The sequence below is a fragment of the Triturus cristatus genome, chromosome 3_2 (genome assembly GCF_964204655.1).
Source record: "Triturus cristatus chromosome 3_2, aTriCri1.1, whole genome shotgun sequence".
NCBI lineage: Eukaryota > Metazoa > Chordata > Amphibia > Caudata > Salamandridae > Triturus > Triturus cristatus.
In genome coordinates this window covers 1,113,032,961-1,113,059,113 of record NC_140584.1, presented here as the reverse complement: position 1 = coordinate 1,113,059,113, position 26,153 = coordinate 1,113,032,961, and the positions used below count along the sequence as shown (strand labels likewise).

Genomic DNA, 26,153 nt, shown 5'->3' with positions numbered 1-26,153 from the left:
TGGCGAGTGTAGCCCTGGGAGGGGAGGAGATGGGTGCCCCCGGTGGGTGGGGTCCCGCAGAAATGTCCCTGGTCTCTTTAGGAGACGTGGAAATGGTCCCTCCAACCCCTCTGCCTAGTAACACTAAGAAATATAGGCAGTGGGTGACCATTAATGGCCATAGGGTGGAAGCTCTCAGAGACACCGGAGCGAGTGTGACAGCTGTCAAGTGTCACTTGGTGTCCAGAGAGCAGGTGGTCCCTCATGCATTCTACCCCGTTGTAGCTGCTGACAACTCACAGAGTCAGTGTGAGGTAGCTCAAGTTCCCTTTGAGTGGGGGGGGGTCTCAGGTACTCTTCAGGTTGCTGTGAGGCCCGCCATGCCTGTTGATTGTCTCTTGGGCAATGATTTGGAGGACTCCCCTTGGGCTAAGGTGGAGAGAAAAGCGCATCTGGAAATGTTGGGTCTGCCTGAGTGGGTGTGTGCGACCACCCGGTCCATGTCAGTCAGTAAGGGTGTTGATGGGGCCCTGGAGCCTGAAAGTATGGCCCAGGTCCCAACCGTGAAGAGAAGAGGCAGGGGGCGCGGGAAACCGTCCCCCATCCTTCCCGCGGTCCGGGAGGGAGCAGACCCTGAGGGGGATGCCCTGGAACCGACAGGAGAACAAGTGGCCGAACTGGGAGACCTGCCCGAGCTGACCCATTGGCAGCAGGATGGTGGTCCCTCCAGGGAGGAATTTTGTGCTGAACAGAAAGTGTGCCCTTCTCTTGTGGGTATGAGGCAGCAGGCCTCAGCCCAAACGACAGGTGATCAGTCAGGATCACATTGGGTCTACTGGGAGAACGACCTCCTGTATAGCGAGCCTAAGGCTGCTGAGCCTGGGTCAGCCCGTGTGCTGGTGGTACCCCAGCGCTTCAGAGCCTTCCTACTGGGGTTGGCTCATGACGTTCCGTTAGCTGGACATCTGGGGCAGGACAAGACCTATGACAGGCTTGTCACCCATTTTTATTGGCCCCAGATGAGAAGGGATTCAGATATCCATTGTAGGACCTGTCAAACTTGCCAGGCAAGTGGGAAAAGTGGGCGGAAGCAGAAGGCTCCCCTCCAACCTTTTCCCGTCGTCAGTACCCCCTTTGAGCGAGTGGGAATTGACATTGTGGGGCCACTGGACCCCAAGACAGCCATGGGCAACAGGTTTATCCTGGTCTTGGTGGACCATGCCACCCGGTACCCGGAAGCCATCCCTCTCCGAACAGTGACGGCCCCCGTGGTGGGACGGGCACTGATGGGTGTTTTCTCCCGCATGGGGTTCCCCAGAGAGGTGGTGTCAGACCGGGGCACCAACTTCATTTCGAATTATATGAAGTCTCTGTGGAAGGAGTGTGGGGTAACCTACAAGTTTACCACTCCTTACCACCCTCAAGGTAATGGGCTGGTTGAGAGATTCAACCGGACCCTAAAAGGCATGATCATGGGTCTTGAAGAACCAATGAGGCGTAAATGGGACGTCCTCTTGCCCTGCCTGCTGTTTGCTTACCGTGAGGTGCCACAGAAGTCTCTAGGGTTCAGCCCCTTTGAGCTTTTGTATGGTCACCCGGTAAGAGGACCTTTGAGTCTGGTCAAAGAAGGCTGGGAGCAATCTCCCAGGAAACCTCCCCAGGATGTATATAGTTACATGCTGGCCTTTAGGAACCAGACTCGGCGCTTCAGAGATCTTGCTCAGGCAAATCTGGAGGCCAGCCAGGAAGAGATGAAGCGGTGGTACGATCAGAATGCCACTCTGGTTGAGCTTCAACCTGGTCAGAAAGTTTGGGTCATGGCCCCTGTGGAACCTTGTGCGCTCAAGGACAGGTGGACTGGACCATTTGAGGTTGTGGAGAAGAAGAGCGATGTCACCTACTTGGTGGACTTGAAATCTCCCAGGAACCCCTTAAGGGTCCTGCATGTCAACCGGTTAAAGCCCCACTTAGAAAGGTCCGAAGTGGGCATGCTCCTTGCCACAGATGCTGGGGTGGAGGAGGAGAGTGAGCCTCTTCCTGACCTCCTGTGTGCAAAAGAAAAAGATGGGTCAGTGGATGGTGTTGTCCTCTCTGACACACTGACCCCTGAGCAGCAGCAAGATTGTCGCCACCTGTTGGTACAATTCCCTGATCTGTTCTCCTTAATCCCTGGTGTCACTCAGTGGTGTGTCCATGATGTGGACACTGGGGACAGCACTCCTGTGAGGCACAAGGCCTACAGGGTGACTGAAAAGGTCAGAGCATATATCAAGGAGGAGGTCTCCAAGATGTTTGCCTTAGGGGTGGTTGAGTCCTCTAGCAGTCCTTGGGCCAGCCCAGTGGTCTTGGTCCCAAAGGCTGCAGCGCCTGGTGCTTCACCAGAACTTCGGTTCTGTGTGGATTACCGAGGACTCAATTCGGTCACCAAGACTGACGCGCACCCCATCCCCAGAGCTGATGAGCTCATCGATCGGTTGGGGGCTGCCCGGTACCTTAGTACGTTTGATCTAACGTCTGGGTACTGGCAGATCGCCTTGACTGATGGGGCAAAAGAGAGGTCTGCATTCTCCACACCAGATGGGCACTACCAGTTCCGTGTGATGCCCTTTGGGATGAAGAATGCCCCTGCCACATTCCAGAGGTTGGTTAACCAGGTATTGGCCGGGCTGGAAGATTTCAGCGCCGCCTACCTGGACGATATAGCAGTGTTCAGCGCCAGCTGGGAGGAACACTTGCGCCACCTCCAGGAAGTGTTGTTGGCCCTGCGCAGAGCAGGCCTCACAATCAAGGCTAGTAAGTGCCAGATTGGGCAGGGTTCAGTGGTGTACTTGGGGCACCAAGTAGGGAGCGGCAAGGTGGCCCCCCTGCAACCCAAGATCGATACCATCCTGGCTTGGGAACCGCCCAAAACCCAGACTCAGGTGAGAGCCTTCTTGGGTCTCACGGGTTACTACAGGAGGTTTGTCAAGGGGTATGGCAACATTGTGCACCCCTTGACCTCGCTGACTTCCCGGAAGCAGCCGAGACTTGTGATCTGGACTGACGCCTGTCAGAAAGCCTTTGACACCCTGAAAACTGCAATGTGCACAGCACCGGTCCTCCAGGCACCCGACTTTTCAAAAGAATTCATTGTCCAGACGGACGCTTCAGAGCATGGTGTGGGGGCTGTTCTAGCACAGATGAATGAGGAGGGCCGAGACTTACCTGTAGCCTTCATCAGCCGGAGGTTACTTCCCAGGGAACAAAGGTGGAGTGCGATAGAGCGTGAGGCATTTGCTGTGGTCTGGGCGCTGAAGAAGCTAAAACCCTACTTGTTTGGGTCTCACTTCCGGGTTCAGACAGACCACAGGCCCCTCAGATGGTTAATGCAGATGAGGGGTGAGAACCCAAAGCTGTTGAGGTGGTCCATTTCCCTACAGGGGATGGACTTTACGGTGGAACACCGCCCTGGTACAGATCACGCCAATGCTGATGGTCTGTCCAGATTTTTCCGCCTTAGTGATGAGGACTCCCTGGGTGAAGGGTAGTTCTCCCCACATTTCAGCTGGAGGGGACACGTGTTAGACCTGGCATCATTGGCATGAGTCTCTCCTCCATTTTTTTCTGTTTGCCTCCTCTGTTTACGATGTTTTTGCTGGATTATTGCTTTGGGCACTGTGCCACTGCTGATCAGTGCCACAGTGCAAGTGCTCCCTATGTTAAATTGTTACATTGATTGGTGTTACCATGATTGGCTTGGTTGACTTACTGTTCAGTCCCTAGTCTAGTGCACTGAGTGTGCCAAGGGCGTGTAAGTTAACTGCTGCTGGTGGGCTTGCAGCACTGGTTGTGCCACCCACAGAAGCAGCGTGTAAAATGTGACTCAGGCCTGCCACCGCAGCGCCTGCGTGCAGTCCCTGACTGCCATGTCGACTTGGTAAGGAAACCTACTTACCAGTCTCTAAACCTTCACTTTGCCACATTTCGGACACCTCTATGGTAGGCCCTAGGGCAGGGTGCATTGTTGGTAAAAGGTAGGTCATGCCCTGATGTGTGTGGCATGACCTAATAGTGAATCACAGCCATTTTCGTTTTTCACTATTGAAGGGCTACCTGCCTCCAATAGGCCAGACTGGGCAGACTGATTATTAACTCCATTATAATCTATCTGACTCAGGGAGCATGGTAGCAAGTCAAGTTTAGTATCCCTGAACTCAGAATTTAATAACACACCCTTTAGGATGGATGGTTTTTAAATTCTATGTTTGAAAATAGCACTTTTAGAAAGTGGCTATTTTCTTGTCCAACTATCTACCGGTCTCTGCTGGTTTGGTGTGTGTGTCAGGGGCTGGGTGGCCCCAGAGGTCTGAGTGAGTCAGTGTGGGGTGAATGGGGCGTTTACACATAGAGTGAGGGAAGAGTAGCCTGCCCTGCCTGACACAATACAGGCTCCGCCTCCTGCTGGGCGACTGATAGCCCTGCTCCTGCCAGTGACAATACTGGCTCCGCCTCCTGCTGGGCGGCTGAGGACTCTGCCCTGCTCAGTGAATAGGCCAGGTGCCTCTGCCTGGCAACACCCACAACAAACCTGAGATGGTGGGAATCGCCCTGCTTGGACAAAGGGAACAAAGGGAAAAAGGGGTATAAGAGAAGGACCCCTGAACCAAGAACTCAGATCACTTCTGACAAGGAAACCTGTACCAAGGACAAGAAGCCTGCTGATCTAAGGACTTGCCTCCCCTTTCTGCCAGAGTGCTGTTTTGCTGTGGAGGAACCTGAAAGCTGCTTCTTTATTTTTGCCAAGGAACAAGGAGAGAGGAACTTGGTGTGTACTCTCTGAACACTTGCTAGAAAATCTCCAAGGACTGGAAGAGTGCCAGTCTCCTGTTGAAGTCACAGGGCCAAAGGACTTCACCATCTACTGAATTGCTGAATTGCTGGAAAGTGTTGTTTCCAGTACACAAGGGAAAATCTGCAGTCTCGACGCCAGCAGCAACGCCAGTGAGCAGTGGGTATCGGCCCCGGCTCCAAGTGACCCCGTCTCGACGCCGGTATCGACGCCAGTGAGGAGTGAGTATCGGCTCTGCCTCCAAGCGACCCCGTCCCGACGCCGCTGCTGATCGCATCGACTCGACGCCCGTCTCGACGCCGTGAGCGCTGCTCCGGCCCGACATCCCTCGACGCCGCTGCGGATTGACCCGACTCCGAGGCACGATCGACGCCGACCTCGACGCCGACATCTCGACGCCGTGGATCATCGTTTCCTTCGTTTCTCAAGGTACTGTACTTGTGGGGTCTGTTGCGACTCCAGGCTCGACGTAGCGCTCCTCGCGGTCGACGCCGAACCTTGGGAATCCTGTAGACTCGACGTCGTGTGACTCCTGTGGGGGTTACATTGTTGCCAAAGAACTGTGCTCAGAAGAATACTTTGCTAAAGAACTATTTGCCAAGAAGAAACCTTACTTGAACTATTATTTTTCCTTCCAAAGAGTATTTATTACGACTGTGGTATATTTTTGTCGTTATTTGGTCTTGTGCTAAACCTTATATAAAGATCCTATTTTTATAATAACTTCGGTGTCGTGTCCATCTGTAGTGTATTCACTTTATTACTGTATGTGGTCATAAATGCTTAACACACTGCCTCTGAGATAAGCCTGTCTGCTCTGCCAAGCTACCAAGGGGGTAGCAGGGGTTATCTGAGTGTGTAATCCCCTTTCCCTGACTAGAGTTGGTTGGTCCCTATTTGTCAGAAGTGTATACCTCTGCCAACTAGAGACCGCCGGTTCTAACAGTAATGTTTCAGCTTCTTGGTATCGAAAGGTTTTTATGAGGAGTTTTTCATAAATATATCGAAATGGCGTTGACTCAGTAACATAGAGAGAATTGGGAATCCCTGTGCAATCCTTTTAACCAAAGCTAATATTTGATAACACATCATAATACTTACTAAGCGCGAGTGAAACTCCCACTCTCACTGTTTCTTCGGTAAGACAATCGGAGTAACATATGCTAGATGTAGGCCTGGGCAAAAATTTCGTTCCGTTCGCGGAAATTGCGATAATTTGACATTTTTGCGTTCCGCGGAGAGCGCGAAAATGTCAAAAATTCCGGTTTCCGCAGCTTGGCGATAATTTGTTTCTTGCTCGCGCTGTAAAATGATACATTCTCGCGCGCGCGCGATCGCCTTACCTGAATCCCTGCGTTCGCCGACAAGTTTTCTTGATCCGGTCGCGTTCTCCATGAGATGTTGTATTGTTTTTAGCCATTTGCGCTGTCTCGCGACAGTTCGCGCCCGCAGTGACGTCATGCGTCGCGCGATCACGTCTTTCTTCTCGCGATCATGCACCGCGAGAACAACTCAAAACAAGATGGCCGCGCCCGCAAGCAACCACATGGGTAAGTTGGCGACCCGCAACCATGCAGAAAATCTCGCGAACATGCCGGAAAAAAACTTCCGCATCTTTGCGATATTTCTGCTTGTTTGCAATAATTTTAAACATTCTCGCGATAATTTGCGAAGGTTAATTCCGCAAATTCCGCCCACCCCTAGCTAGATGTAACATCATGCAGAAAAGTAACCTATGTAAAAGATAGGTATGTGAAACAATGCATTAATTCACGTGGGACATTTCGATGACCTCAAAGAGATGGGGTAAAAAATAATGCCATTTCCTGAAATAAGAAAATCTGTGCCAGATGTACGATCGTTTTTTAGCGGTCGCAAATGGAAAATCGTGCCGTTTGCGACCACTAAAAAGGGTTGTAGCATGTACAAACCCTATTTTACGAGTTGGTAACCTATTACCGACTCGCAAAATAGGGTTTGCGAGTTGCTGTTAGGAAGGGGAGTGGTAAGGGCGTCCCTTCCTAATAGCGAGTCACAGGGGCATGTACGATTGTTTTTACAACCGCAAAAGCAGTTGCAAAACTATTGGAGTTACCACCAATTTCAAATTGGTGGTAAGCCAGTCGCAAAAGGGAAGGGGTTCCCTGGGGATACCTTCCCCTTTGTGTTTGGCAGCAAAATTATCTTTTAAGAGCTGGCAGTGTTCCCACGGACCAATGTCTGCCCTTGAGAATCTCACTTTCCTTCAAGGATGCATTTTAAAAAAACAAACGTTGCTTTATTTAAAAAGCAAACACAGACATGGTGCTCTGCTGTCCCCAGCAGGCCACCTTCCCTGTGATTGTGGCCCATTCCCAATGGGTCCCAAATTGTGACCTGCCTCATGAATGTTGATGTGGCAGGTCATTGGCGACCCCATAGTGAATTGCTAAATGTGTCTGAAACACATTAGTACATTCACATTTGTGAGTCGCAAATTGCATGTCGCAAAAAATTGCAATTTGTGGTCTGCAAAGTAGAATGCTCATACATCCGTCCCAAAGCTCCAAAAAACAGAATAAGAAATATAATGTAGGGGAGCAGGAAACCACATTCTTTGGCTTCAAGTAATGTTAAAAAGACATCCTTGCAAATGACTGGAGTGTAAACATCTTTGCATTGTATTGTGTTTGCCTTTATATAGTGCTTTATACCTCGATGAGGCACTGAAGCGCATTAGTGAACGAGCAGCATGCTACGCTGTGTCGCAGTGTTTTGTTGGAAGAGAGCTCATTTGCAGTTGACTGTGTGAGAGGCATTTTGAAGCTGTTCATTAATGATCAGAGAGATGCTCTTATGTTTAGTTATGCCATTGTGCCTCGGCTTCTGATCTGGTAGGTACACATAAGTGACAGAGTACCAGTCAGCAGGCATGTACTACTTAAGTGCAGCCAGAGGCTAAATGTCACAGCTGGGTGTGCAGGCTCACAAAGAATCGAGACAAACAAGATTAAAAAAAGTGTCAAGTCACAAATAAAGGAGGGTATAGCCTAGTGCCCAGATCCTGGAAATAACTTTCCCCCCTGTGGAGTCCATATTCGAGTGGCAAAAGTGAGACCCATAGAAAACCAGCGTGCACAGTAGTGGCTCTAAAGAGTACACAAAGAGAACTCATGGATTGCTATAGGCTCCTCAGTAAAGGATCTGTGGGATCCACTCAGTGACCGTGATGGTGCAACCAGAGTGGTCTTAAAGCATGGGTACGCTGGGCGTTTGGCCAGGGGCCCCATGAACATACACTGGATGGTTAAAAAAGAAAATGCCTAATTTCCAAAAGTGGCATTTTCAAACTCACAATTTAAAATTCACCTTTACTGAAAGGTCTGTTATTAAATTCAGAGAGCCCAAACTCCAAATCTCTAGCTGTTCTCACCCGAAATTTACACTTGTAAAAATGTTAAATGGCAGCTCCAATGAGCCTGTGGGAGAGCTAGTTCTTGCAATAATGAAAAACGAAATACACAGTATTTCACTATTGGGACATGTAAAACACTCCACTACATGTCCTACCTTTAACATACACTGCAACCTGCCCATGGGGGGTACCTTGGGCCTACCTTAGGGTGCCTTACATGTAAGAATATGGAAGGTTAGGGTCAGGCACGTGGGTGCACTTACCAGGTGGACATGGCAGTTCAAACTGCATGCTTAGACACTGGCAGGTCTGGCAAGTCTGAGACATATTTGAAAGGCTACTTGTGTGGATGGCTCAATCAGTGCTGCAGGCCCATGAATAGCATTTGATTTACAGGCCCTGGGCGCACACAATGCACTTTACTAAGGACTTACCAGCATATCAAATATGCCAATCATGGATAACCAATCAGAATCACATTTAACAAAAGACCGTATGCACTTGAGCACTGATTAGCAGTGGTAAAGTGCCCAGAGTCCTAAAGCTAACAAACACGTCAGAAAAAATAGGAGGTAAAATGTTTTGGGTTCAACCTGCCAAAAGAGCTATGTCCAAAAATACTGATTTGTAAAAAATTGAATTTTTGTTTCTTTATGAGAGGGGGAGATGTAATACCCTGCAAGTTTTATGAAGGACCCCTTATGCTCCAAAAGGACTCCGTAGATCTGTGAAGTAGGTGTCAGAGTGGAACGCAATGAAAGCTTGTTTTAGAATGTTGTGTGCACAGTTTCACGAAGCACATGTAATACTAAACTCTGTGTGTGGTGTAGTCATTGGTGGGGAGGATGCTACACCATCCTGCAGATCTCATGCAGAAGGCTGAAAACACTGTTAAGTCAGACAGAAGTCTTCGACAAGAATATGCGTTGATCAATTGAACACTCTGCTATCACTGAAGATAAGCTACTTGGGGCCACATGCATCAACGAGAAAACTGGTCGCAAACCGGCAGATTAGCAGAATCTGCCCCTTTGCGACCGGTATTTTTGCATTTGGGATGCATCATCCCAATTGCAAAAATCGCAATTTAAGGAATCTCTAAATAGTGATTCCTTAAATTGCGATTGCATTTAAGGAATCCCAAATTGAGATTCCTTAAATACAATGCATTAAAGTTAAAATATTAGCGATTTCGCTAATAGGGGGAGCAAATTACCATGAAGTTGAACTTCATGGTAATTTGCAAAAACTTTGAAAAATGCACTTTTGTGCATTTTTCAAAGTTTCATGTTGCGCACACACATGCCCTTAGAGCATGTGTGTGTGCAACATATGTGCACAGATCAATTTCAGGGGTGCAATAGGGTGTCATTTTGACACCCTTGCACCCTTGAAATTGCATGAGCAATTTGCGAGTACCTACTGGTACTCGCAATTTGCTCATGCAATCTCCAAATCATTCCTATGGGCCTGGAGGCCCATAGGAATGATTGGGACGGCATTCCTTAATTGCGACTCGCATTTTGCGAGTCGCAATTAAGGAATTTGTAGGAATCGCTATTTTTATAGCGATTCCTACATGCATAGGCTTTTGCAATTCCTTAATTGCGATTCCTTAAAAATCGCAATTAAGGAATCGCAAAAGTCTTTGTTGATGCATGTGCCAGTTAGTCTTGTCTTCTCATGTATTATTTTCCAAATGTGGGATCTATGACATCTACAACTTTTCACTTTTTTCTAATCAATTAATCTGGACTTTAAAACTTGGTAAAAGCCAGAGTATGTGAGCATACTGTAGGAAATTGGGTTACTAGTTGAGAGGGGTGAACACCTTCTCAAGCAGAATCCACAGTTCTTCTCAAGGTGAAACCCAAGCAAACCCCAAACTAACCTGTTCTTAACCCTCGGGTAGTTTGGCACAAAGCAGTCAGACTTAACTCAGAGACAATGTGTAAAATGTTTATGCAGCACTTCAAACAGTAATAAAGTGAAATACTCAATTTAGAAAAAGTAATAATGAATTATTTGAGACCAAAATGCCAAAAATCCAATCAGCAAATCCAGAGATATGCAATTTTAAAGGTTCAAGTGAAAATAGTGTCTAAAAGAAGCACAAACTGTGGTTATCTGGTCGCGCAAGACTGGGACAAAGTCACACGTTCAGGCTGACTGTGATTGGGTGCAGGTCGGATTCAGGGACCAAGTAAGGCCCTCTGAACAAAGTATCTTAAATCCTCATTGACTATGCATCTTGCAGTGGAGGTTCTGAGCAGCTGTAGCTGGCGATGTGAGGGCCTGGTTGACAATGTGTAGTGCAGCGGTGATTTCGATGGAGCTTTCAACGCGGTTTGCTATGCGAGGCCCTGTGTCATCATCGGGTGTACTGTCAACAGAGGCTTGTGATGCTAAGTTTCTCCTTTTGGAACATAGTCTGTGCCTGGGGAAAATCACCAATTACATTCCATATAATTGACACATTCAGGAATGCACTCCGTGAGAGTAATATTCTGCCATATCCTGGTTGTATTTACCATTGCCCATGAGTATTCTGTGTCCTTAATGTGAAGGAAGGTGTTCAAAAATGTGAATGAGTCTGTTAGTTTTACCTTTGACCCAGTTGCTAGACTATATGGATATGGAATGCCTTATAGTAGTATTCCTTCCTTCATACAGGGCTATGGTTATGGAGACAACCTCTGCAGCATTTGTTTTAATATGACATTTGGTCCTAGTGGAATCTGTCCAAATGACCGCTGGGCCAGGCCCTTCCTACTGTTCCTGGGTGACCCTAAAGGGGACAAACTTGAATCGCATGGATTTTGTAGCATCTATTGATTCAGAAATGATGATGAAAATGCAAGGCTACTGCTATATAAGTCACATGGTCTCCATTTCAATTCTCCGCAGGGAGGAATATCACCTATCGAGGATGCTACAGAGCTACGGCAAATTTAACAGACGCCTTCCCTGTCTCCGTGCTGCAGTCCGGTTTGACGGTGGAGATGTGCTCAGAATTCTGCTCAGAGAAAGTAGGTAGTGTTTTTCTCCAGTTACGATGCAATGTGTGTTGGTCTTTCTATTTCTCTTCATTGCCATGCGTCCTACAGTGAACATATCCCTACCTATTCCCACAACCCTCGCAGTATAATCATCGGCCCGCCCGCCAGCTCCCTTAAAACTGAGATTTTTTTACTAAGTCGACTTGTGCATATTTTGCAGTAAGGCTTTGACCATATTTGTTTGTATGGCCTGTTAACTTGAGTGGAAGAGGTGTGGCGCCGCTGCCAGGGCGACTGACTCTGGAATCTGGGGATCACGGTTCGATTCCTGGTGCCGGCGGCAGATTAGTCCAGCACCATGTGACTCTGGGCAATAGCTTGCTTAATCTTCCCGACGGCCCCCAGTGCCTAGAGACACTTACGGGTGATTGTTCGCAGTTTACAAATGTGGATTATTATTAGTTAATGATGTTGACTAATTACAAGTGAGGAATGGAGGGAATTGCAACACATAACCTTTGACCCCAATGATATAAAATCTTGGCCTCACCATAAGACCAGAACAACTTCCTGTTTGATACTGAAAGGCTAAAGGAGGCAAGAAGTGAAAATTAAAGAACAAAATCATCAGACTTTAGAGCCCTATTTTCTTCCTTTTTATGATGCTGCCTTCATGACTTCTTAGGCCTTGGGTAGAGTTGGCAATTCTGAGGGTACCAAAAGTAAAACTAGGAGTAGCAGCTGGTGAACCTGGCTACCCCTAACTGCTGTTCAGCCTTAGAGTTCTTCCAAACTATGCTACCGTTCCGTCCTTAGATTATTACAAATTAATTTCGATTCCTTCTTGCTGCTTGTGCCAACCAATGAACTGTTATTAGAGAAAAAAAGAAGAGAAGGGGAAAGGGGACGTTGCTAAAGTGTTCACATTTTATATCTTTTTAATTTGTCTTTGTGGGGGTATTTGCATAATGCTGGTGAAACGATGCATGTGAATATTCCCCTCTGGTCCATGAATATTCATGCTTTATATATTACAAAGCACTGGGGAGGAAACACTTGGCAGGTTGGCACGGCCCGCTTGCCAAGAAGCAATGTGCCAACTACCAGGCAGCACTTCTGTTTAGCATTGGCTCTTCTAGATGGCCTGTCTTTATTATTCATCATAGTCGTGTGTGTGTATATATATATATATCTCTCTATACATCTCTCTCTCTCTCTCTATATATATATATATTATCTACTGGCGGTCGCCAGTAGATAGTTATAGTTAGGATCGTGTTTCCATAGGAAATCCGCAACATTCTATTTGGAATAACTTTGGCGCCGATTGACGAATCCTCGCAAAATTTTCAAAATAGGTGGGGCGCTCCGCTCCGCTCCTTCCCTGAAAGTCTCGGGGGGATTCGTCAAGCGGGGGCTGAGAAAAAGGGGGGTCCCAAAACGCGTTTTCCCCATGCATTTTTCCATAGGACGTTTAGTCCAAGCTACAGCCCGAACGGCTGAACAGAATTACTTGAAATTTGGCAGAGAGGTAGTCCTCAGGTCAGGGATGTGCCTTTTGCAGATCTGGTGTAAATCTGTTCTGTATTTCCTGAGAAAATAGCATTGAAAAGCATATATATATCTATAGGCGCGCTCCGTGCGCGTACAGTAAAACTTACTGTACGCGCACGCTGCCGTGCGCGAGCGCGATTCTGATTGGTTGTTAGATCTTAGTAAACATTCGAATCGGTCGAAACCAGGAAGTGTCGGCCGCCATTTTGTCTCTCGCAGTCTGAGGTGGTGAAAAACAAAGGTGGAGAACGTGAAAAGGGGGCAGGGTGGACAGTTCCTGACCCCCTAGCCTTTGTCAGGGGGTCCCAGAAGGACCCCCAAGGGCCAAAATTTCCTTTAATTTTTTTGCGAAAAGTCGCCGAGTACGCGTAGCGTGCGCGTATGGTAGAAACGGAAAAATTCCGCGAAGCGCACCGTGCACGTACGGTACGCGCACGGTGAAAAACCTTAAAAAACAAAAAAAAAATACGTAACTTAGCATTTAAAAAACCGTACTAATTCACTGAAAAAACCATAGGTTTCACACACGTTATAGTTAGGAATTAGCATTTAAAAAACCTTGCAAATTCACTTAAAAAACCATAGGTTTCACACATGTTATAATTAGCTGGACATTTCACTCGTGAAAAACCATTGAAATTCCCCCGTTATAGTTAGTGCAGGCAACTATAACTCACGCGACCGCAATCCTCTGCTGATGACGTCAGATATTACATCACTGATGACATATGTGTCTTTCTGAAAAAAAAATATTTGTAATATATGTATAGCTAAAAATTAATGGAAGAAGACATGGGTAAATATGTGTCTAAATACAGTGATGTAATATCTGACGTCATCAGCAGGGGATTGCGGTCGCGTGAGTTATAGTTGCCTGCACTAACTATAACGGGGGAATTTCAATGGTTTTGCACGAGTGAAATGTCCGGCTAACTATAATATGTGTGAAACCTATGGTTTTTTAAGTGAATTTGCAAGGTTTTTTAAATGCTAATTCCTAACTATAACGTGTGTGAAACCTATGTTTTTTTCAGTGAATATATAAATATATATATATATCACTTCAAATCATGGCCTGACACTCTCTCTCCAGGTCCACCAGGCAGGGACCTCTGTAATGCCTCCAAAAAGAATTCAAACAACTTCAATGCTGTAGGTTTGCAGTGCCGTGATTTATTGCATAAATTCTCTCCAAATCTGTTCAGGCATAGTGCCCGCCATTTCGAATTGCACCAAAACCATTCTATCCATCCATCCATCCATCCATCCATCCATCCATCCATCCATCCATCCATCCATCCATCCATCCAGCCAGACATCCATCCATCCATCCATCCATCCATCCATCCATCCATCCATCCGGATAGATAGATAGATAGATGGATGGATGGATGATAGATAGAATGGTTTTGGTGCAATTCGAAATAAAAAGTGAATTGAGTGTACTCCTTTTGGAAACTCTCGCAGGAAATAGGAACAGACACAGAGAAAGGACTAAAGGATGGATGATGTGGAAACTAATTGTATCACACAGTCTGGTCTGTAAAACCGGTGATGAATGGGACAAGCAAGGACTGGCGGGCGCTGCACACTGCTCCCGTGGGCGATGTTCGGAGGGCATCCAACTCTGCTCTTTCTACGCCACAGTAATCGAACAAGTGGGGTTTCTGAATACCTCCGCATGCAGTTGTTTAGAGCTTTACTGCTGGCAACTAAGGGAAAACATGCAGCGGAGAGGAAACAATTGCCACCATTTGTAGGACAGATCAGGCAGTTTTAACATCCAACATGAAGACGGAATAATAAAATGATAGTAATTTCCTATATTGCGAGACTGAAACGGGGCAGGACTAGAAACCCAAAATGTTCGAATCATCCTAACTTCCTTTCTCCTCTCTTTTGATGTGTATTCCCATTTTCATTCTGTCTCCTTTTCACCCATCTTTTTTCTCTCCCTCTCTCTTTCTCTCTCGCCTTCTCCTTATTTTCCGGCTTTACCTGCTGCAAAAAAAAAAAACCCTGGGATGCTGGAGAAAGTAACAGAGGCCGCCACGGACCATCAAAAACTGTCCTTCAATGGCTCCAGTCCCCTGGGAAATTCCCGGCAAAGCAAATGGTCATTCCGGCTCTGATCTGCAATTTGCCCAAGGTTCTCTTACCTCTAAAGAATGTTTAGGTTTGAAGCAGCCATGAACTGTCCTTACGGATAGAGGGGCCTCGTCCCTTCACCTTTTTCCCAATAAGACAAGTGTCTGTCGGGTTGAGCAAAGATCAGCCTGACAGACACTCCTTACTTTCAGGTCAGGCAGCCAGGAGTAGACCTGTGCTAAATGGGCTGGCACCTGGCTGCCTGAACTGAACTTTGCCAGCATGAATATGCCAAAGCTCCTGGGGGCATGACCTCTTCAGCCTGGCAAAACACCTCAAGGCCCTCCCCCTTGTAATGACGGGGAGTGTCATTCATAGCCTTGGACCTGGGCACTTCAATTGTAAGCCGTGACGTGCCTATGGCCAAGTGTCTATCACTGGCACCTTGTTACAGTGTGGGGTGTAGTCAGAAACTCCCATTGACCCCCCTCCGTCTTTGTGATTAGGTAGGGGCTGCTGGCTCCCCTCGTTGGCTGATCTACTGTCAGCCAGTGAGAGAAGGTGGCAGTCCCAACCCTACTGGGATCTCTGAGGCTTCCATCCCTGAGAGCTACAGCAGGTATGTGTAATTTGTGTAAATGTTTGATGCGTGCATGCGTGTGCGTATGTTTAAATATTTGGTAGTGAGTGCTATGAATGAGTGTGTGTGTATGTGCTCGTGTGTGAATGCGTGGTTGTGAGTGAGTCTGAATGTTTGCATGTGTGGATCCCCCCGCCGACCCCTCTCCCTGCTAAAATTAACGGCCGCTACTGGTTTGAATTGCAATTATATATCTGGCCCACCCCATTGATTGGTGAAGAATCCATAATCCATTTGTTTTTTGGGTGGCAGAGGTAAACGTGTTCAATATTCTCTCACAATATTTACTTTACTATCTTTGGCTCAGGGTAAAGGAACCCCATGGAAAAAACTTCAAACCAAGACAGTACTTCAGCATCACATACACAGACATCAAAATGTAGGCTGCATATAGGACACACAACTGTCAACTATAAAAATAAAATCAATGCAAAAATACCCACCAATATAGACCAGTTAAAAATTCCTAAATCTGTTTATACACATCTATCCCACAGATTGTTCGATATCCTTGTAACACGAGTCTGGGCATGTTTAGAGGCAAATGTTTTTGATAGGATGGTCTTGTAGTTTGATATTTCAGCTGGTGCTCATGTTTGCAGTCTACCGGCAGGGGCGGCTCTAGGCTTATGGTGGCCCTGTGCAGGGAGCGTAGGTAGGGCATCCCGGAAGAGGGGGTCCGGGCGGGGCGGAAGCCGGAGGCCGCCAAATCCCTGCCAGGGGCCGCCACGAATATGTATTGTATCCGATTCCTCGTGGTCAGGCGGCCCCTGGGGTTTGGCGGCCCTGTGCAGGTGCACAGCTTGCACATGCCTAAGGCCGCCCCTGCTACCGGTTTGCTTTTTTTGTTTATAATCTATTTTATGGTATTAAACTGGAGTACATGGGATCACCATTAAGGACATGGACATGACAGCTCCAGTGTCTGGGGAAAGTCCAGCTTTACCATTGAAGCCACCTGTGGCATCTCACATAGGGTTATACCTGTGTGGAACCAGTGGATTCAAAGGAGGACAGATCTGGATTGCAAGTTTCATTTTGACTACTAATTAATTATACAACAGACACAACACAGCTATAGTAGAAGAAACACTTAAGGACTGAGTAATATGCACAGCATCTTATGTGTTGCTTTAACTGACCACTTTCCACTGGCTGACTCCTGCTTTTGTCTAAGCTTGTGACTGCTGAAACGTATAAATATCGTAGACTAAACAGAAATATGTATTTTGATGAGTGGCCTTACATGTAAGCTCCCATTCATAATTTGTCTAAAAAGCTACTAGAAAAATGCAAACCTAAAAGGCCTTTAGCATTGCTCTCCTATCACCTACAAATGTACAGTCCACAATTGATTTCACCTTCAAGATACTAAGAGTTCGAATACAGTGCAGTGCATCTTTGTTGTGATGTTGAATAGAAATTGAAAGAAAGGGAGGTTAAGAAAACAAGGCTCCTGCAGCGACAATCACAGGCTAATAACTTCTGGCGCATTCCCAGCAGCTCTGTGTATCTAATGCAGCCTCCTTTCCACAGATCAGTGTGAGCTTTAAGAATACTGTGACCCTGATGTTTCTCAATGTTTGACATTGTCGTGGGGTGGGTGTCCAGTTATTCATCGCTGAAGGACATCTGGCACATTGGCTTACGTGTCAGAAAATGTAATCAAGGGAGTAAAATATAACTGATATAGATAACAATATGGAATCTATCTAAGATCAGAGCAGACGTTTAAAAAAGGGTAGCGGCCCCTCTCGGCACAGCGATGGGGTGACCTACCTTATTCCTTTAGCATTGCAATCCATGCACGCCCAGCTGTGCCCGGTTTGGATGGAGTTTCTCCATCCACCAGCTTTCTCCTTTACATGTGCATGTAGGGTTGAAAATGTAACTTTAATAAAAATCAGATTTTTTACAAATGTAGGTAACAGAAAATCATACAACACTGTTTTGTGATTGAAGATAACAGAATGTGATGAAATTGACTATTCACGTGTGGAATTAGCAACCCCTGTAAAACATGAGGAATGGTTTCTAACAAATCTGCCTGTCCACCACATGAAGGGGGTTCCTAGCACAAATACGTGAGATCACCAGGCTAGTCAACCTGCAGAGACTGGGAAAAAAGGCACTGAAGAAAGTTATCTTTTTTAACAATTAATGCATCCAACAAGGAACGGTTGAATATGACATTTAGTTTGAAAATGTAACTCTATTTTCATTAGGAGGTTCGCATACTTTAGTCTATAAATATTCTCAATAATGCCAAAAACCCAACCACCAATGTACCCTGTCACCAAATACTGCAACTTTGAGGGCAGTGTACTGGTATTTGAGTTAAACGCGATGACATCACTTTTGTTTCTATTGATGCAAGATCTGGATATGCCAGACAAGTCACTGTTCTTGGTGACTACTGCTCAAATACCTGGATTCTTAGTATCTAAAAGTCATCAGCAGGCAGACATATTTGATCTACTCATGCAATATTAGGGCCAGCCTGTATCTGCACAATTTGTAATAGAAGGAAGATGGTGCATAATGATGTTGCTTTAGGGCGCCTCTTTCTGCCTCTATCAACCCCACAGACTCCCTACTAATGATCATTTTGGTGGAGGTTCCATGATATAAGGATATAATCAAACCCAGAAAACTTGGATGGAGAGGTGATTTCCTTCAGCTCGGTTTCCAAATCTTTTGTGTTCACCATGTGAAAATCCTTGTTGCATACAACAACAGGACTACAAATGATGCGTTTGCCTTTTTTGCGATAGTCCATCATCTCATGTGCACGTTGGCAGTGAAAAAGTCACCGAGAATAAATGTTCTTAAATCTAGATGTATGAGTCTGTGAATAGTACCTGGCAATGGGATGGATACAACCTTAAGAAGGTTTATAACAGCTAGTATAAACAAGAGGCCTCTTGCTCCTTTCAGGCTTCTAAAATGTAATCAGTTTCCCTCAGAAGAATGTGGCTAGTGTCTCACCCTCCTTTAAGTGTGCATTAAACAAATCAACCATCTTTAACTCAACAATAAAGAGATTAGGCATTTCATTTAGGGGACATTTTTATGCGGATGCTTAGAAGCGGGAATTGATTTCCAGGTAGTCAGAACTTCCATATTAGTTACATGAGCAGAGAGTATGAGCTGTTCATTCTTTGTGAGTTTATTTTATTTTATTTCGTCACCGACTGAAAACAGTACCTTATCATTGTCATCAGGGCAACGAGTCTCAGCATATAATATTCGATAGAAGTTTAATAAGGTATCATATAAACCCACAACCTCTTCAACGGTGCATGTGTCAATTGTCTGTCTGTTTTTTAATTGTGTATTCCAAAGATTTTGACATCCATGACAACATGTTCACTATCTCGTTATCGTCTTCAAAGATCTTTTGGAGTTGTGTTTGTTGGATCCCTATTTCTTGCACAATACAGCTTTATTTATATCTCCCTTCAGCTTTGATGAAACCTAGACCTTTTGAGCTGACCAGTCACTAGCAATCATTTGCTGTGGTTTAGCCTTCCTTTTCTCTAATGCTATCAGTGCTTCATTCACATTTTTAGGTCTCGGACTAGGCAGCGCATGTGCTGTCTCGTTAAGAGATGCTGTATGCACTATAGTGGGGGAAGCTCCACCCACTTTCCGCCCATCTTTTTGATTGGCTTTATTCATAAAATCTGCATTGGGATTGGTGTTTGGCTTCTTAGTCCCGCCCCCTGATGCCTATGTCGTCATTTTGCTCCTTCCGAGGCTCTCAGCCCCTTTACTCGAACAGTATTTGCTGCCCTGTGTGTCCCCCCCACCCACTCCTGCAGTTCGCAGTTTTTTTCACCCCCCCCCGCCCCTCCCACTCCTGTTCGTGCTTTTTTAAATGTGGAAGCTGCCATTTGTAATGCAATACGTCTTGCGTAAATGCGAGACGTATTGCATTGCAAATGCTTGTTTAAAAATAGTGCGCAATCCCTAGCACGCCCACCTTGCGGAACGTAGTCGCAAAGACCGGAAGTCAGGCGTCTCTCACTTCAGTGTGGGCGGGGCTGCCAAGCACCGTGGAGAGTCCCGCACACCGTCCAGAGGAACACTGAGCTTGCCCAATTGCTCCAACGCCAAAGAGGGGGATCGGAGCCTCGCAGGCTTCCAGATAAAACCAGCAGGGCTCCATGCTGCTGATCGCCGCAACACAGCCCGGTAAGTAGGGCCAGTCGGTGCACATTGTTGGTGCCGAGTGGAGTTCACCGGGAGGAGCTAGTGAACAGGGCCCCCAAAGGCACTGTTAGTACCAGTGCTTGTTTTTTATCGGACTTTAGTGTTCTCTATCCTTATGTAAGCCGTTTCGGAATTTTTGTGGGTGTGCGCATGTTTTCGTATGCGAGAGTGCGCCCCGTCTGGTCGCTGGTCTTGCAGCACAGAGCTGGTCTCAGACGTGTTCCACCCGTGGCGCCGCTCGTTATAACATCGTCAGAGATGACATGTGAAGCTCCACAGCAACGTCCTGTCACTTATAGTCTTTTTCTGTAAGTTAAAAAGTGAATCTCTGTTCACTTAACCCCCTGAAGCTTATCACAATACAAAATGGAACCCCAATCCTTTGCAAACCGCACCCGGAGGAATCACCGAACCCCATGTCCCTCCAGTGTTTACTAGTCCCTCATTAAGGCACACACATCTCGCCCCATCTCCTTGCATCTAGCCACTCTCCAATACACGATGTAGTAGTTCATTTACCCCGTCGCTGACGCACCTAAAATGAAGTCTCCCCCCGATGTGGGCGTCAATTGCAAACATTTAGTATCTGCACCAAGGTCCAGCACTTGTTGCACCGGAGAACAAGGCGTCCCAACAGGCACCAGGCACAAAGAGCAGTAAAAGTATAGCTGTGCTTTCGGCGCACTGCTCCACGTCCTCGTGCCCCGCCAGAGCGATGGGCACTTTCTCTTAGCTCTGCCATGGCTGCAGCTCGGGGTCTGAACATGGGCCCCGCTCTGCCCGTAGTGCACCGAGCTGCGCCCGCGCACTCCGTCCACCCCCTTTGGGCCCCCTCAGCGCCTGTCCGACAATGCCCTAACTCCTACACCCTCCAGTGCACCCCCTGCCAGCTGTACACATCCTGTCTTCCATGATTCCAGATGCCCCACTGCCAGGAAGGCGAGATATGTTCATATGAGCAGCAACCCTGCTGATATAATCAGACTCTGGGTAAGGTCAGGGCCTTTGTCAGGGCAGTGACTGCTACTTTTACCGTTCACACCAGATATTTCATGCTGAGATGGGTACAATAAAAAGAGGACCATACCGGTCGTTCGTACTTGCACATTCCTTGTTTATTTGCTGCACACTTTTCTATTCAATACTTGGCAAGCTACATATGTCAGAAATATGTGAAACTATTCTTCCAGCATTTTTTAATTTAGGTTTTTTAAGAGGCTGATTACATTCGGCGTTTACCAGAGAAATGCAGTTATGGCTGTAGCACAGAAAATAATTAGGAGACGTTAAACCAGGCTATGCGGTGGGTCACTGAACTTCTTGTTCGAGGTCCCGTATTTACAAAAGTTAGAGCTATTGGCATTGTAAAAGATAATTCCTTTTATTCATGTGTTCATTAACTAAACAGATTAATAAAAGGCATTGTCATTTACAATGCCAATAGCTTAAACTCTCGCAAATCCGAGACCTATTGCATTGCAAATGCTTGTACATCTTCTAGCCATTAAGAAAACAAGAATAACCTTAAAACACTCATTAAAGGCATCCCAATAGTGTGCTGCTCCATTGCCCTCAACCAACAAAAGAAACAAAGCAGGTAAAACAGGTTTCCTGTGGCATGGGAGGTACCTGGAGTAACCTATTTATCCACCAGCACTTATTCTTGTGGGCCGTGTAAATGCATATTTACAAATAATATAAATAGTTGAGTGATGTGGTAATACTGTAAGCAAGATACCAGAGTCTGTATATGGAAATGAATCAGAGGACTGAAAAAAATCTATACCTGCCTTCTATATATTTTATTTTACCAAATAATATAGTCAGCATCTGCTGGAAAATGGCCCTCTCTGAAGGATCACCCGAACATTTTGCCTTCCTTCTCTTATTTGTCCTACCTTGCTTTTGGATTTGGAGCACTTTACCACTGCTAACTAGTGCTAACGTGCATGTATGGTAACACTGGTGTATACATGACTGACCAATTTAGTTTACTTGTAAGTCCCTTATTCAGTGGTATACCATTTGACCAGTGCCTGTAAATTAAATGCTACTAGTGGGCTTTCAACACTGATTGTTCATCCCACATCAGTAGCATTTCAAGCCTGTCTCCAGCCTGCCATTGCAGTGCCTATGTGTGCAGTTTACTGACACTTCGACTTGGCATTTAAAACTTTTGGCCAAGCCTTAAACTCCCCTTTTATTATGCATAAGTCACCCCTAAGGTAGGCCATAGGTAGGCCTAAGGGCAGAGTGCTATGTAAGTAAAAGGTAGGACATGTACTTTTATGTTTTGCACATTCTGGTTGTGACAAAAAGCTAAATTAGTTTTCCACTTCTATGAGCCCTATTCCTCTCATAGAATAGCATTGGGAATTCCCTGATACACTTTTAAATAGTAACTTCCGATCTGAAAGGACTAGCTGGGTCATGTTTAATATCTTTTGAATGGTATTGATATATCCTCCTTACTGATTAACTTGGATTTAACATTACTGTTTTAGAAATGCCACTTTTAGAAAGTAGACATTTTTCTTCACTCATAGCTCTGTGTGGCTTGCAGCCTGTCTTCAATACACGTCAGGGGCGGATGACAGCTACACTTTGTGCATTCCCTCTAGACAGCGACAAACACATGAAGAATAGATGTGTCTGATTATCCATTTATAAACATCTGCATTCTGGTGGCTATTCCTGGGCAGGATGGAAGGGAGGGGTCAACACTTGACTTGAATAGGTAGTGTCATGTCCCCGCGCAAAGGGCTTATTTATCCTCCATAGCTAGTCTGAAGCCCGGGCTGCAAAGAAAGGGGGACATGAGCACTACAAGGTCCTGCTTTGAAGTTACCCCTACTTCAAAGGCACATTTGGATATAAGTATTGGGATTCTGACCCCTAAAATCACACACTTCTGGATCCATAACTGAAACTCTATCAGAAGAACTGCTGTGCTGTTTAAAGGATTCCTTGCTGAACAGTTGACCTGGAAGGCCTGCTTTTCTCATGTGCTGCTTGTGCTGCCTGTTACTCTTGGGCTCTAATGAAGGAGAGCTGGACTCTGCTTACCTATCCAAGTGTGAAACAGGGGCTTGTTGACTTGCCTTCTGTTGATGAGACTCAGAAAAAATATAAGTCTCTACCCTTGCTCCTGCACCTGGTTTACTGAAAGTGGACCTAGATACTTGCACCAGTGAAGTTGACGCACTTCCTGTCTACTGGAAGCAAAAACAGCGCATCAACCCTGTTGCAGGAGAAGAATCGGTGCATTGCATTTGGTGCCCAAGCTGCTTCACATGAACCGCCGTATTGCCGCCACCACTGAAGGAATAACGATGCATACCTTCGACAAGTGTGGAAAAACCTGGCTTCAGAATCAACGATTCACGGCTTTGACGCTCGTCTTTGGAAACCAACGCATCTTCCCCAATACGTGCATGAAATCAATGCATCCCCTCGACTGTTCGAGTGGCATCTGAGACTCGACTCCCGCATCTCATGTTTGCAATCAGGATCAAGGTACTCCATTGCAGTTGGCTTGAGCTGTAGACTTTGCCCCGATCCAGCGAGTAACCCCTAAAGTGCTATTTGCTTCTACGAGCTATTCTACACTTATTCTTTTAAAATTAATTCCTCAACTTGTACTTATTGGATTTTTGTCATTTTGTCTTGTTTTTCCCAGAATATAATAATGTATTATTCTAAACCTGTGTGGAGTCTTTTGTGGTGTATTTATTGTGTTACTGTGTGAGTGAGCTGCACAAACACTTTACACATTGCCTATTTAGATAAGCCTGACTGCTCTGTGCCAAGCTACCTGAGGGTGAGCATGGGCAATTTTAGTGTGTATCTAGCTTAGCTCTGACTAGCATGATGGTTTCTGTTTGGACAGGGTGCATACCTCTGCCAACCATTAACCCCATTTCTAACAGCGACATTCTGATGATCTACTCCCCAATTAGCCACAAGATCATTACTGCCTTGCAACAATCCAAACACTTTCTTGCATCTCAACGCTGCTCTTATAGGCACTTGCATTGGAAAGATGCAAGAGTATCAATCTTTTAATGGATGTGTGACACAATAACAAGAGAGGGGATTGTGGCCATAAACTCTTTCAGTGGGCATTGGTTATCAGTCACAGGACCATAATATTTTACAATTATTCATTGTCTTTTGACCTCAATCTACAGGATAATCCATCTTCTAATTGAGCCTTATTCCACCTGCATAGCAGATGTATGTTGATTATCCATAATATGCTGTCAACTCCTTTCAAGGGTCGGGCAGTCTTAAACAAAATCCCCTAATGCACCAGCTTGCTTAAAATGTGATTGCCCTCACCATCTTCATCTCGAGAAGGAGAGGAAAGGGCAGATGCTCAAGTGTTGAGTTAGGATCAATATTCGCATCTGACTTACATCTCTGAGAAAAGTCCTTGCTTGAATCAGAAGAGCATGCAGAAGATATTCTTTATATTCAGAACTACAGACCCCTTTGCACGTGCTCCTTTTTCATGCACTACAAGCGCACAAAATATTTCATGAAAGATTTTTTAGAACTTTCTGAATGTATTTCTGAGTGCCGCACTATCTGGCTTATGGCATCTTGGTTTAACACTGCACTTGTGCAAAAGAATGCAATTTTGGAATTTTAGCAGCTGCTTTTAAAACCCTTTGAATTAGGGAGGTTGACTTTTCATAGAGTTTTAATTATGAGAGAATTAAATGTTTGCATTGCTATATCCCTTATAAATCAAAGTTATTAATTAGTTGAATTGATTTATCTTTGTGTAGTAGCAGTGTAATACTGATTGTATGAGATTTGAAGTTGTTTACAATAATGAATTGGGAAATGTGCAATATTTCTGTAAGAATTTATTTCTTGGAATTAAAGAATTTTTGACTTTGGCAAAAGCCACAAAATTAGAGTGGATTTTGTACTCTTACCTGCCTGAAGTTCCATTCTAATTAGAAATAAATATGTTGAGCTTAGGGTAGGCAAATTCAGCCAGCCACCATGATAATGCTGCACAGGGTATGCCATGTTCTACAAGCAATGATGGTGGCTCGTGCCCGGTTTGGGGAGCAGCGCAGTAACACACGTTGATCACAAATGCCTCAGCACCAACTATAGCAGTGATGATGGACGAGCAGGAATGAGCCGAGCTGTGCAGGAGTGATACAGAAGAAATGTTTGCATACTTATAAACAGTTGTATAGTCCTGACTCGGAGGTACCCAGTGGCCAGTAACCTAGGCAACAGATGCCTGACAACATCTATCAATGTGATCACTGCAATAGGGGTCTTAAACTTAGGTTGACTAGCATAGGTGCGTACAAATAATACATAGACATCATACTTCTGCCCATTAAAATACACCTCTAATGAGCTACAATAAGCTACAATATCCGTCCCAAAAATGTCCGGTTAAAGTATTTACGGATAACGTGTCAGGGAACAAGTATTTGTACATTCACTTCTATCCGCCACCGTCCACACCAAAATGATGTAAAGTTACATACATATCTGGTTTGATGGGGTTTGTCTGCTGCCAGTGCTCACACAATCAATATTGCATCTAAGATTGACACGCATGTCCACCTCTGGTCCCTCCGCAGCCTGAGATGCTGCGGAGGGACTGCGGATAGAGCAAGGGGTGGAAGCTGCATGGAGTAAACAAAGATCTTAGAGCCCTTTTTACTTCGTCCCCACCGCTGTCTTTGCGACCAGAGCAGCAATGGGAGGGCGCTGGCTACCACCATCAAACCAGGGGCAACAGCTGCTGCCTCTGCATTCACATCACTGACTTCTATGTAAAGCATCAGGAAACCTGCAGTGGCATGACAGCTACCTCATTTATGGATATGCAGTTATTAGAGAAAGCGATGCAATGGAGAACTGATAGCACATGAAAGGTCTCATGCTGCTGGAGGTGGACGCATGAGCAGGGATGAGCTGGGGAGGAGTGCGGCGTCTGAGGGCATCTCTGAGGTGCTGCAGTGTGGATGGCGGGAGGGCATTTCGGAGGCGAGAGGAATGAGAATAAAACATGAGGTGTATTTCAGTGAAGTCTGCGCCCTGTCACTCTGAGGACAGCATCTGTATAGGCTGGGTGTGTGGACATGAATTAAATATGAACCCTGAAACATGAGCCATCTGTGTGCGCTGTCTCTGCCCAGCGTGAGCTCTACAGATCTCTTTCCTCTAAGAAAACCCCAGTGTAGTCATATTTTCGAGTCTCGGTCCTTAAGGCGTTTACAAAATCCGAATAAAGCTACTGAGCCAGACACTGTTCAAATAGAGACTGGAGCTCTGCCAGACATCTTGCAGTGCCTGTCCCGCGCAGGCCAAGCGGGTTACTTTTCAGAAGGCGAGGTGGCAGAATGGGGTCTTGAAGTGCTCGCAGGAGAAGGCCGGAAGTTGGATGCATTCAGACATCTGTGCTGGGGATATCTG

At 45.9% G+C, this 26,153-nt stretch overlaps 1 protein-coding gene across 1 annotated transcript in view; it reads left to right on the top strand.

Annotated features, from left to right (window-relative positions):
• WSCD1 (WSC domain sialate O sulfotransferase 1) overlaps nucleotides 1-26,153 on the top strand; it is a 244,185-nt gene that overhangs the window by 154,503 nt on the left and 63,529 nt on the right. The window contains exon 5 of the mRNA XM_085649909.1: nucleotides 11,109-11,230. Within this exon, the coding sequence (XP_085506035.1) occupies nucleotides 11,109-11,230 (122 nt within the window). The remainder of the gene's footprint in view (nucleotides 1-11,108; nucleotides 11,231-26,153) is intronic.